Below are 13,763 nucleotides of genomic sequence, written 5' to 3'. Positions count from 1 at the left end.
CTCTGCAACTAAAATCGGAAAACCAGGCACTTGTAATTATGGGCTAAATCACTTTATTAATTTTTTGGTTCCATGAGACATTTTGAAATGTCGAGCACCCATGAAATAGGATAATGATTTGTGTGTGTGTGTGAAATTCTCCTCAGATGCCGTCATCCTAGCTGGTGTACTCCCACTAAAAGAGGTAATATTCCAAATTTACATTCATGGATGTGCACTCGGGGACGACACTCAAAGCCTAGAACCTTAAACTCATCTTTTAATTTCATTCGAGACTCTCTAAACTGTTTTTAAGATGTTCTCGGACGTACTACAATGACTTTTCCATCCTGCTCTCACATTAAAGAGAGAGGCACTGATTTGGGCCATGGCTGTCTGTGAAGCCAGTGATGCCTGGGTCTTTTGAGGATGACTCTCCATTAGTCAAACTGCCTATTTCTTGTGGGTTTTCCCTAGTGTTTTGTGGTCCATCTATGTGTGTGTGTGTGTGTGACCCCTGAGGCGAACACACTCATACAGCTGACTGCTTGAACTACAGGTCAGTCCAGCCCGGCAAAATGTCAGTGGTGTCTTGTGATGCCTGGGGGCTGAAGTTGGACTTGCCTTTGGAGACCAGTCTTTCTCTTGGCAAAATACACAGGCAGTCATCAACACTGGATTTATGGGCGGCACACTTGTGGTTCAGTCGTGATTGCTTGAATTGGCGGCACATGCTCTCTGCTTCATTGAGCTCCTGAGATGGGTCTCTTTCATTGAAAATAATCACTTGGGACCGGCAAGACAGATGAGAGAACAATATCGGAGTGGAAGGAAAAAGAGAGGGAAAGAGAAGGTAGAAACTTACAGTAAGTAACGGTGCTCAAATTAAAAGGAGTGAAATTCAGAACCAACACCATATGGGGTAAGAGAGGATAAAATAGAGATGGCTATACTGTTGCGCTATACAAACACATTAAAATGAATGATGTTTTAATAGCAATAAAAATAATAGTTGTTACTTAGGGCAAACTTTGGCAAAGTCTCAAACACTTTTCCAACAAACTCTCAGGCCGGCTTGACAACCTATGGTGTGTACAGGAAGAGGAAAGAGTTATGGGGATTCCTAAAGGAAACGTTAAATCATATTTGTGTGTATCCATAAAGCATGTTATTAGTTTTATAACACATTGGAGTCAAAGTTTAAAACCAATAGTTAAACTTGGAAACACACACCCCCTATCATAATTTCACATATCTTGAGGCTTTTGTTACAATGGTTGTGAGGTCCTCAAACACTTGCACTTCTGCAGTCATTTACTGGTTTCATCTGTAAAAGATTTCGGAAACTTTACAGTTTTTATAAAACTCTAAGAGTATTATGGGCTAAATCACTTTATTAATTTTTTGGTTCCATGAGACATTTTGAAATGTCGAGCACCCATGAAATAGGATAATGATTTGTGTGTGTGTGTGAAATTCTCCTCAGATGCCGTCATCCTAGCTGGTGTACTCCCACTAAAAGAGGTAATATTCCAAATTTACATTCATGGATGTGCACTCGGGGACGACACTCAAAGCCTAGAACCTTAAACTCATCTTTTAATTTCATTCGAGACTCTCTAAACTGTTTTTAAGATGTTCTCGGACGTACTACAATGACTTTTCCATCCTGCTCTCACATTAAAGAGAGAGGCACTGATTTGGGCCATGGCTGTCTGTGAAGCCAGTGATGCCTGGGTCTTTTGAGGATGACTCTCCATTAGTCAAACTGCCTATTTCTTGTGGGTTTTCCCTAGTGTTTTGTGGTCCATCTATGTGTGTGTGTGTGTGTGTGACCCCTGAGGCGAACACACTCATACAGCTGACTGCTTGAACTACAGGTCAGTCCAGCCCGGCAAAATGTCAGTGGTGTCTTGTGATGCCTGTTGGCATTCATTATCAGATACAGAAATATTATCTGATTCCAAAGCACGCTTACTTTTTTCAACATGGTGTGTGTGTGTGGGGGGGGGAGTCCATCAGATAGCGTCCCAATTCAAATATTCCCCATAAAGAAAGCAAAATCTAACTTTGGTGTGCAAACGATATCCCTCCCTGCATTAAGAATGTGACTCTCCACATTACGCACATTGGGAAGGCTGAATTTATCTCTCCTATTAAGTTCCTCCGTCCTCAGTGACTGCTCAGAGGGCTGTTTCCACTATGATGAGTATGAATATTGAAAATCCGTAAGGCCCCGGCCCTAATCCACACATTAGACAGGTCTGTGGTTAAAAGGTATCATCTGGTTGGGGGCTGAAGTTGGACTTGCCTTTGGAGACCAGTCTTTCTCTTGGCAAAATACACAGGCAGTCATCAACACTGGATTTATGGGCGGCACACTTGTGGTTCAGTCGTGATTGCTTGAATTGGCGGCACATGCTCTCTGCTTCATTGAGCTCCTGAGATGGGTCTCTTTCATTGAAAATAATCACTTGGGACCGGCAAGACAGATGAGAGAACAATATCGGAGTGGAAGGAAAAAGAGAGGGAAAGAGAAGGTAGAAACGTACAGTAAGTAACGGTGCTCAAATTAAAAGGAGTGAAATTCAGAACCAACACCATATGGGGTAAGAGAGGATAAAATAGAGATGGCTATACTGTTGCGCTATACAAACACATTAAAATGAATGATGTTTTAATAGCAATAAAAATAATAGTTGTTACTTAGGGCAAACTTTGGCAAAGTCTCAAACACTTTTCCAACAAACTCTCAGGCCGGCTTGACAACCTATGGTGTGTACAGGAAGAGGAAAGAGTTATGGGGATTCCTAAAGGAAACGTTAAATCATATTTGTGTGTATCCATAAAGCATGTTATTAGTTTTATAACACATTGGAGTCAAAGTTTAAAACCAATAGTTAAACTTGGAAACACACACCCCCTATCATAATTTCACATATCTTGAGGCTTTTGTTACAATGGTTGTGAGGTCCTCAAACACTTGCACTTCTGCAGTCATTTACTGGTTTCATCTGTAAAAGATTTCGGAAACTTTACAGTTTTTATAAAACTCTAAGAGTAACTGGAGGTTACTTTCTCAGATCGTAAAAAAAGACGGGGAAAAGGAATGGAAAATGGCTTTGGTGCATGAGGCTTCCTCCCCCGAATCCTTTGGCTGAAGGCTCAGTACCAGATTGTGTGAAACCTGTTTTTTTTTTAAAATCCCCAATCTCTTTCCCTCTGCTGTGACCTATCCATCCTAGTACTCGTGTCACTCTTTTCCACTATCTTGCTTCTCACATTTTCTTTCTTTATCATGCTCCTTTTCCATTCAGTCTTCCTCCATTCTCACTCACTCTCTTGTCAGAAAGATTATGAAGCACAAATAAAAATCAATAATACATCCGAAGGATTGGAAAACTGTGGATTAAAGTCAGTTTGAGGTCAGGTGTGAACAGCCTGACTGCTATTTAATATTCCTGAACAGTTCACTCAGCTCACAGCCAAGCAGCACAAAAGGCACCAGTTGAGCTGTCAAGTCTGTTTTGAGATCATGAAATAATCGGGTGATAAAGTGGAATTCAGAATCTAGCTTCAGAATGGCAGGATTATAAAGAAAGGCCATGGGATGCTTGAAAAAAAAAAAAAACAGGATTTTTAAAGCAATACTTCATTCAGATTTCTGTCATCATTACTCACCCTCATGTTGATCCTGTATGACTGTGAAACACCAAAAAAAGATGTTTAGCAGAATGTCTGAGCTGCTCTCTCCTCCGTGCAATGAAAGAGGATGGAGAATGAAGCTGTCAAAGCTCCGAACAGCACAAGAAAGCAAAAAAAAGTGTTTCATACAATCATGGCAATTCATATCTATTTTACATTTCGGCAAATTGATGACTAATTTGTACAATCTCATTCATTTTTTTCATATAATCTGCTTATGCCCTACAGACAGTTAGGTAGGTTTAGGGGTGTGGTTAGGGGTAGTCCTTGCTTACATTTTTTTTCTTTCTAAAAATCATACATTTCCGTACGATTCACATGATGCGAATTTACACAAAATTGTTGCTTCTTATAATAGTGGTGTTTTTTCATTGAGATCGAGTCAATACAACTTGACGACGAGCACAAGATAGCTTTAGGTGAGTTCGACTTCCTGCGCAGACTGACTGGCGTATAATTTGAAGCAAAGCATGCTGGTTAGGAAATATATATAACTAGAGGTGGCATGACCCTGCATCACAGTGACGTATGCCACCAAAGTACAATGACTGCAATTTCACAACAGTCGACTGACTCATTCTATTACATTTCTCCAGAGTGGCTGCACAAGCTGTTTCACAATTAGTCAGCCTCAATAATGACAGTGAAAACTCTTTTCATGTAATCTCCATGCTATACTGTATCATGACTATCAAATTAAAACGGACAAAAACATACATCCCACAATATTGGAATTTAAATAATACAGGCTTATCTTGAACATCCTACTTTTTCGTACAGGCACTATATTAAACTCCTGAATGAAAAGTGTTTCTGGTTTGTTAATTTGAGAAATATTACATCTAATCCACTTTGCCTGTGATAAAGAAAGCAAACACTGCACAAGCATCATTACGGGAAGCAGAAAGTGTCCAACTTGACAGCTCCGTTTTCAACTCCTCCCCTGACTGCAAGCAGCAAATCACACAGATTGGTAAGCTCAGCCTTAGACGAAGTCAAACATACCTTTTGTGTAAGGAATAGTCAGAAATTTAGGGTGTATTCACACCTGTCTTGTTTAGTTCGATTGAATCAAAATCAAGTTCGTTCCCTTTTGGGCAGGTGTGAATACAGCAATCGCACTCGGGTGCGGCCCAAGCAACCGTACTGAGACCTAGCTGAAGAGGTGGTCTTGGTCCGCTTCCAAACAAACTTTAGTACGGTTGAATGGATGAACCAATGAATGGATGACCTTAACACACGTGTGGTTTTGTTTGCAATTTCTGGTTCACTTGCAAAAAGGGCACCCTGCTGAAAAAAAAACAATGGACACCATCACTAAATTTTTAATGGTTTTACTGGTTTTATTGGGAATTGTATTGGTTTTACTGGAAACTGTAATGGACCCTGTGGGTCTCTATTGGTCACCTTCTATTGGTGGCTTGTTAAAACCAATAAATCCTAATGGAATATGTCCCAAAACACACTACAAAAACATTTTTTAATTGTTTTAGTGGTTAAAAGTTGATGGTTTGTAATGTTTGTAATGGTATTTGTAGTGGAAACCATTATCAACAGATCAACATTGTATTTGGTCCGGACCAAAGCAAGTGAACTAGTGGATATTCCTGGTGTGAATACACCCTTAGGCTGCTAATCACTGCTAATTTTTCTTTACAACCATGGCTACCATTTACTTCCACTGTATGTAAAAGAGCAGCATGGGCATTCTGCTAGCTATGCCATGAAAGAAAGTCATTAGGGAGAAGTCAATAAGTTGACAAAATGCTAAGAATGTTAATTTTTGGGGTGAACACAGGAGTCACGATTGAAATGTAAAGGTTTCTGATATGTAGTATTATGTTTGTGACTGTATTTCTGCACATTACAGTCATTTTAATGGTTTGATAACAAGCTCCATAACTACTGTATATCGTGAGCAAACCTTATCAGACCGGAGCCTGGGAAATCTCAAGCTTCAACGTCAAAATGTCTTGCCAATTCCACCTGTGGAGGTTATTTATGAGCGGGTAAACACTGTTTCAGCACTGTAAAACATCCATCCGCGGCGCTTCGCACCAATCTCGCGATGCCACGAGCCTCGCTCACTAAGCTGTATGGTGAGAGTTTTCCTCCTCTCGCGAGATCAGAAGAGTTTCCCACGCCTGTTGTTGTGGTGTCTGCCCTTTTCTTTCACTCACCCTGTCCCCCTTTCTCTCTCTCCCTCGCTCCTTGAGTGTCCAGTCTGCTTCTGTTGTCTCGGCGGCTGGTAGGGTCTGGGAGAGAGGATCTCGCGAGTCTTGGAGTTTTGGTGAGAGTTTGTGGAAGATGGCGCCTGTTGTGACAGGGTAAGTCTGAGATTCGGGACTGCTGCAGGAGTTCAGCTGCTCTCACACACTTTCTCATATTTGAACGGGTTTAATGAAAAGATGGCGGGTTTCTTTTCCATTTTGCACGTGTGCTGACTGTGTTCTGTGAATTTCTGTGTTCAGCTTCTTCATAAGAGCACGCGGAGTGTGTGTTTTTATATATTGAGTGAAGTGCGCGTGTGCTGTGGGGTTGTTGCATTGAGCCCATCACGGTGTGTTTGCATGGGGAGTTGAGGGCCAGCCAGACCGTTTTGTATTGACTTTCTAACCACGCAGTATCCCAAAATATAATTGGAATTTTTTGAAAACACCAAATAAACAACATCGCTGTATAGGGAAACCTCCATTAACGGATTGTCCCTAGTACACATGGATTGTATGATTATAGTAATGCAGTACAGTGGCTTTGTTTCGTTTGGGATTGGAGTGGAAAACACCTCCCATCTGAATGTGTGCTTTTGTTGCTCTGTCGGTGGTCCGATGTGTTTTATTGATTGTCTGCAGGGAAATGTGCTCGATTGTGAAGTGTTGTTTACCAAAACAGAGCCGCTGGCTCTGCTGTCGCTCACTCGGTGCAGACGAATGATTATTTAATGGCAAGTGCAACTAAGGACAAAGCTCCCCGACTGTTAAAAGAAGCATGGAAACGTTTAGGAATCGGAGCCTTACGCGAATGAATTTCTAGCACGGCAGTGTTTTGCTCGTGCCACTCTTGGGCATCAATGCTGAACGATTGTGGCAGTGTTTCCAACTGAATAGTGTGTCTGTAGCGGGAATATCCCGTCCACCCCTGAATTATTAAATAGAATAACAATATACTAAAACGTTTATGTAATTCAGTTAAATATTATTACACTTGTTTTGCAAATACTTAACTACGCAGCGACATATGAACAAGTCAGTAATAAAGCGTATTTAAGTTTCACAAACCTTATGTACAGTTATTTCGTTTTGCGATGTACATCACTTTAAGTAACTTGTAGTTCAGTAAGTTAAGTGTTTATTCTGTGGCTGCTCTGATTCAGTAAAGGATTCTTTAGACTGATTCACTCTGGTAACTGTTGAGTTTGTGAGTCTTTTTGAACGATTCATTAAAAGAACTGACTTAAAAGTCACCTTAATAGATGTTTTTTTTCGTCTCTAATACCACAAAATATTTACTTCTGTCCCACTTAAATTGACAGAATTAACTATAAATAAAGACCAGTCTTACCAAGATAATAATAAATGAGTAAACAGACAATAATGTTCTATTTATTTTAAGTGTAGGCCTACGCTACAGTTTTGTCGTCTGCCTAAATGTTCAAGCTTTTTAAATTTATGTGGATTCTGATTAGCTCTCAAAGTTTTTATGGTTCATAAGCTGGGGAAAAATCATTCTAAAAGTGACTCTGTTGTGTGATATTGTTCCGCTTGGACTTTTCTGTTGTCATATAATTAGCATGATTTTAAAAGCTTTTTATTTCATCATAAAACTTTTAGTCTTTGGTATGAACAGCCCTTTAACCTTTGCTATGTTAATTTCCCTGAAAAGTATGAATGGTGTGTCATTTTCAAAACAATACTCTGTTTGTTTAAACTTCTCGTCTAGGCTGAGACAGCAGTGTTGGCAATGTTGTGTATTTGAATGACAGATGGGGGAGTATTTGGGAAACTTGTTTGAAAACAGTCATTATTATTTATTTTTTGCAATTCTGACACTATTGGTGCAGAAAGTAGACACATTAAGAGATATCTTAAATTCTCTCTTGGCTGTTCAGTTCTGGCTGTAATTGTAATAAGGATATTAATGTAGAACAATGTTATTTAGGTATATTTAAGACATTTTTGTGAAATTATAAACACCAAAGCTCCCGTCAATTACGTTTTAGAACAATAATATATACATGAAGTGCACAGTAACATTCTGTTGTCTCTGGTACCTTTCGTCATCTCTGCACACAGCCAACGAGGTGACAGACATCCCTTGGCTGTTTTTTTTTTCTTTTCTCTTCCTTTTTTTTGGCGAGGGGTGGAGGTGGTGGCAGACTGTTTATTTGGGGGCTTTCCAGCGGATCTGAACTGCCGCTGTTTTGACAGTGAAGCCAACGACTGGTTGACTGGCCACCTGTCCAGCTGATGTCCACCAATGAAATTAGAGATGGCATGATTGTTAGCATGTGTGAGGGCATTATCATGCCAGTGGCTGGAGCGATTAGAGTATGGCTGGCCTTTTACAGTTCACTGCACAGTCTTTTGTGCATTGCACCCTGGTTGACCTGATAAATCTTGGGCTTCTCATGTGAGGCTGGTGCTCGCCTAATGGCCGAGAGTCCGGTGTGCTAACACAAGAGGTTGTTCGTTCAGTGTAAAGCATGAGTGATCCTTCTAAATCCCTGTTTACACCTGGTATCAACATTCGCCTCAGTGTATCTCCTTCAAACAGTTTTGACTGGATGATAGAAACATAATTGGTTAAATATAGGGTGTTGTAACCATCCAATAAAGTAATGATGTATTTTCCTTACAACTTTAATACATATGAGTGTAATAATGTATTTTTAGGAGATATAAATATCTATCTATCTATCTATCTATCTATCTGTCTGTCTGTCTGTCTGTCTGTAAAATATATTTTAAATATATATCTTATCTTATATAGGCCTATTTAAGATGTATATCTCATCTTATATATTTAAGGTGTATCCAAGTTAATTGATTGTTTAGAAAAAAATCTGAATATATTGTATGGATGAAATGTATTTGAATTTTTGAATAAATTAATAGGACAAAAATACCATTATGTCATTGACAGTATAGCATTGTTTTGAGGGATATATTTCTGAAATTGTTGGTGCTATTTTTATTGCTTTTGGAAAGGTTACTGTGGTGCTCATACAATACTATTTATCAGTTCCTTGGTTTAAGAAAGATCTCTAGTGTGTGGAGGGAAAACAATCCCAGCATCACCTTGAATGATGAAAGCATGAATCACCTCCAGCACAATGCAGCCTGTATCGTGCTCCAGGGGAAGGAGATTTCATTTAACATTACACAGACCAATTTCTCTGTCTGTTCTTTTTTGCTAAAGCATATGCGACGTAGACTTGGAGTGTAGCCCTTTTCTGTTGTGTATAATGACACAATAAAGTCTGTCCGCTTGGGACAATGAAAGGTGTGTGCCTTGATAAACAGGTAGGCGTGTGTGCGTGAAAGAACCGTTCCCTTGAGGCGTCTCTCCTGCCCTAATACCCATTATGCAGGCAAGACGCTCTGCAATGCTCAGAGAAAGCAAAGGGGTTAGAAGAGAAGAGCGGAGGGGCGTTCGGTGACCTGTCTGAGGAGAAACGAGACGGTGTGTAGCATAAAAGAGAGCATGCATGCATGCTGTCTCATCCTGCTGCTCTTGCTTCCTGCCTTGTGTTTGAGCAGAGGTAAGCCAATAAAGAGAGGCTTGTTGTTGCTACCTAGGCTGGATGGTGCATGTTTTTCTCACCTTCATGCAGAGTTGCCATCATTATTGTGGTCTAAGTCTAACCTTAAATTATTGGTTGGTCGAAGCTGTATGTATAAAGAAAGAAAAAAAGGAAGTTCTGCGCTTACTTAGTGTAATAAACTTGCCTGTTGCATCATTTTTTAGTCTGGATTTTATTTGCGACAACCAACCATGTATATTTCATGTGTTCTCACATCTATTTGCAACAGAAAATCATCGAAGCCCAATGTTGATTTGAAATGCGGTCATTTGAGGTGGCTAAGACTGTTGGGGCTTTCCTCAACATTCACACCAGGAGCTTAGAGGATGAAATTTCGAAGTCATTTAGCTTGGCTCAGAGTCTGCATGGCACCCAGCATCAGTTCTGGTCCTTTGCCATGAGTTGCATTCAGTGACTGTTTAATGCTTTCTGATGTCTGTGGAAAAAGATTTGCTGTTAGTTTAACCCTTCAGAGCTATATTCGGGGGCTTTTTGAACACAAATGACGTTCGGTGAGTTTTAAAAAATGTAATCTAAATGACATGAGACTATGTGACGTGTCAACACTTGCTATCTATACAAACAAAAAAATTAATCGGAATGATATTTGGTTGTATGTTAGTGTGAAAAATAAAGTTGCACTCAGGATGTTTGGGGTCTCTGGAGACCCCACATTGAAATGGATTTGGAAACGATAAAATCAATACTTATTTTTTTTAATTTGTCAAATAAAATCACTAAATCAGCCACAATGCAGAACACAAAATACACACAAATAAAGTGTCAACCCTATTCTCACATCCACAATGCATACAACCCAAACCCCCAAAACCCACTCATGAGAAATGAAAAAGTGATATGACACGAGTGGTTCCCTCTTACATAATTTGTCAAAAAGAAATCAGCTACAATGAAGAACACACACTGAAGTGATGGAGGGACACCACAACACATCCACGATGGAGAACAAATGCAAACAGACACACACACACACACACACACACACACACACACACTAAAACACAAATATAACACCCTATTCAGATTTGACTGTAATCGTGTTATAATTGCAAAAATTGATACTTCAGGAAAAATAAATGCTAAACGTTGACAGTCATTTTTATTAATAATGATTTTAGAACGTTTTCAAACTTGTGAAAAGAAATGCTCAAGAGCCATGCATGTGGTGGCTGTAGTTGAAATTTAGAATTTTGATGGAAATTTTACATTTTAGAGGTGTTTGTTTTCAAGTAGATGGAAACAATTTCCCATTAAACCATGGCACATTGGCCCATGTCATCTCCATGAATGAAAGTTAGAAATGTGTGTCTTTTTAAAAGTGAATTTTACATAGTTTTTTAAATGTAAAAAATACCACAAATTCTCCCAAAACTACATAAATGTAGAATATAGACATTAATAGACTGAGTAAAATTACATTTGTTTCAAATAAAGAAACTTTTTTTTTATCACGTTTTGTTGTCTGGGCTCTCTTAAGACCCCACCAGCTGGAGTGTACATTCCAAACGAATAGCTCAGAAAGGTTAAATTAAACTTTGGAATTGTTTCAAACCATTGGAAACATTCTTTCTTGATTGACTGGTCAGTTGCCTTACGGATATATCGTTCATAAGAAGCTGATCTCCTTGCCAGAAAGGGTCTTGATTTCATTAGCAAGCTCCTGCTCGGAGAACAAGAAATGTTATTTGTGTGAGCTTGGAATGTTTTAAATGGTCTTAGTTTTGTCTTTAGGGATCAAAATGGCATTATCATACAGAGCCAAAAAATTGCTGCTGTGGTTTTATGAAAAACTGGGTAAAAAAAAGCCAATCCCCCTTTGTGTTTGCTTTGGCATGGATTATGTATGAGGTAAAGAGAGCCCAAGAGTGCAACTGTGTTTGTGGTGCCCTTTTATTCTTGAATTTCCTCATTCTTGCACTGGCCGGTTGGTTGTGATTACAGCATAGCCAAGGGAACTTTGCTTTCTTGACTGTCAGCAGTTTTTTTTTTTCCTTTTTCAAACATCCAGGATGTTTCATTCAGAAAACATGGAAGTGATCGCCTTGACTGTTTCGTATTTGATTTCTGAATTTACCCGGATTTGCTGAACGTTGTGATGATTATGTATTTGTCCAGAAAACATTCATATTTATCGCCAGTGAAATACGCTTGCATGTGTCTGGGAATCTGTGAACCTGTGTATGAAAAAGAAACAAAGCTAGACAGAAAAAAACTCTGATTGTCCATGACAGGAAAATGGCCCCACGTTGATGAATTGTTTGTTTTGGCTTGGGGAAGGACCTCAGCGCTGTGGAACACACACACACACACACACACACACACACACACTAAAACACAAATATAACACCCTATTCAGATTTGACTGTAATCGTGTTATAATTGCAAAAATTGATACTTCAGGAAAAATAAATGCTAAACGTTGACAGTCATTTTTATTAATAATGATTTTAGAACGTTTTCAAACTTGTGAAAAGAAATGCTCAAGAGCCATGCATGTGGTGGCTGTAGTTGAAATTTAGAATTTTGATGGAAATTTTACATTTTAGAAGTGTTTGTTTTCAAGTAGATGGAAACAATTTCCCATTAAACCATGGCACATTGGCCCATGTCATCTCCATGAATGAAAGTTAGAAATGTGTGTCTTTTTAAAAGTGAATTTTACATAGTTTTTTAAATGTAAAAAATACCACAAATTCTCCCAAAACTACATAAATGTAGAATATAGACATTAATAGACTGAGTAAAATTACATTTGTTTCAAATAAAGAAACTTTTTTTTTATCACGTTTTGTTGTCTGGGCTCTCTTAAGACCCCACCAGCTGGAGTGTACATTCCAAACGAATAGCTCAGAAAGGTTAAATTAAACTTTGGAATTGTTTCAAACCATTGGAAACATTCTTTCTTGATTGACTGGTCAGTTGCCTTACGGATATATCGTTCATAAGAAGCTGATCTCCTTGCCAGAAAGGGTCTTGATTTCATTAGCAAGCTCCTGCTCGGAGAACAAGAAATGTTATTTGTGTGAGCTTGGAATGTTTTAAATGGTCTTAGTTTTGTCTTTAGGGATCAAAATGGCATTATCATACAGAGCCAAAAAATTGCTGCTGTGGTTTTATGAAAAACTGGGTAAAAAAAAGCCAATCCCCCTTTGTGTTTGCTTTGGCATGGATTATGTATGAGGTAAAGAGAGCCCAAGAGTGCAACTGTGTTTGTGGTGCCCTTTTATTCTTGAATTTCCTCATTCTTGCACTGGCCGGTTGGTTGTGATTACAGCATAGCCAAGGGAACTTTGCTTTCTTGACTGTCAGCAGTTTTTTTTTTTCCTTTTTCAAACATCCAGGATGTTTCATTCAGAAAACATGGAAGTGATCGCCTTGACTGTTTCGTATTTGATTTCTGAATTTACCCGGATTTGCTGAACGTTGTGATGATTATGTATTTGTCCAGAAAACATTCATATTTATCGCCAGTGAAATACGCTTGCATGTGTCTGGGAATCTGTGAACCTGTGTATGAAAAAGAAACAAAGCTAGACAGAAAAAAACTCTGATTGTCCATGACAGGAAAATGGCCCCACGTTGATGAATTGTTTGTTTTGGCTTGGGGAAGGACCTCAGCGCTGTGGAGTGACTGATTGACAGTGTTTACTCTCTAGTGGTCCAGCTGTTTTTAAGAGTGTGCCCTGTAATTGAACACAGCGACAGTGACTTTTTGTTGATATATTTCAGATTTTCTTGAATGTGTAGGAACTTGTAGCCCCCAAAAAGAAAATAGCAGTTTGATCTGCTATTAGATGCAGTAGATTTCTTTTGATAAATAATTTATATATATATATATATATTTTTTTTGGTTGTGTAAAAAAAAAGTCATCTGATGTGAGAAATAACTGAAATATTGTTACAATAAAAAAAAAAAAGTTTTTTATTTTAAAAATGAATTTACTCCTGTGATTACAAAGCTGAATTTTCAGCAGTCATTTCTCCAGTCTTCAGAAATCATAATATTCTGATCTGGCAGTTGTGGTGCTTAGTGGGAAATTTTTTTTACTTTTTTGATGATTTGATGAATAGAAAGTTTAAATGAACAATAGATTCTTTTTAACAATGTAAAAGTCTTTACTGTCACTTCTGTTCAGTATAATACGGCCTTTCGCACCGCTTTAGTTCCAGAACTAAATGTACAGTACTAAAGTACTGGGACGATTTTGCGCGAACTATTTCCCAGTACCATTTAAAGGGTTGCATTCGCACCGAC

General features: G+C 38.7%; 1 protein-coding gene across 1 annotated transcript in view; it reads left to right on the top strand.

Annotated features, from left to right (window-relative positions):
- Positions 1 to 5,888: 5,888 nt before the first annotated feature.
- rbpjb (recombination signal binding protein for immunoglobulin kappa J region b) overlaps positions 5,889 to 13,763 on the top strand; it is a 58,118-nt gene continuing 50,243 nt past the window's right edge. The window contains exon 1 of the mRNA XM_016511459.1: positions 5,889 to 6,011. Within this exon, the coding sequence (XP_016366945.1) occupies positions 5,992 to 6,011 (20 nt within the window). The 5' untranslated portion in view covers positions 5,889 to 5,991. The remainder of the gene's footprint in view (positions 6,012 to 13,763) is intronic.

This window comes from Sinocyclocheilus rhinocerous, unplaced genomic scaffold, assembly GCF_001515625.1.
Source record: "Sinocyclocheilus rhinocerous isolate Xijiao unplaced genomic scaffold, SAMN03320098_v1.1 scaffold611, whole genome shotgun sequence".
NCBI classification, from domain to species: domain Eukaryota; kingdom Metazoa; phylum Chordata; class Actinopteri; order Cypriniformes; family Cyprinidae; genus Sinocyclocheilus; species Sinocyclocheilus rhinocerous.
Note: the sequence above shows the minus strand (reverse complement) of the source record. Positions and strands in the feature narration are given on the sequence as shown.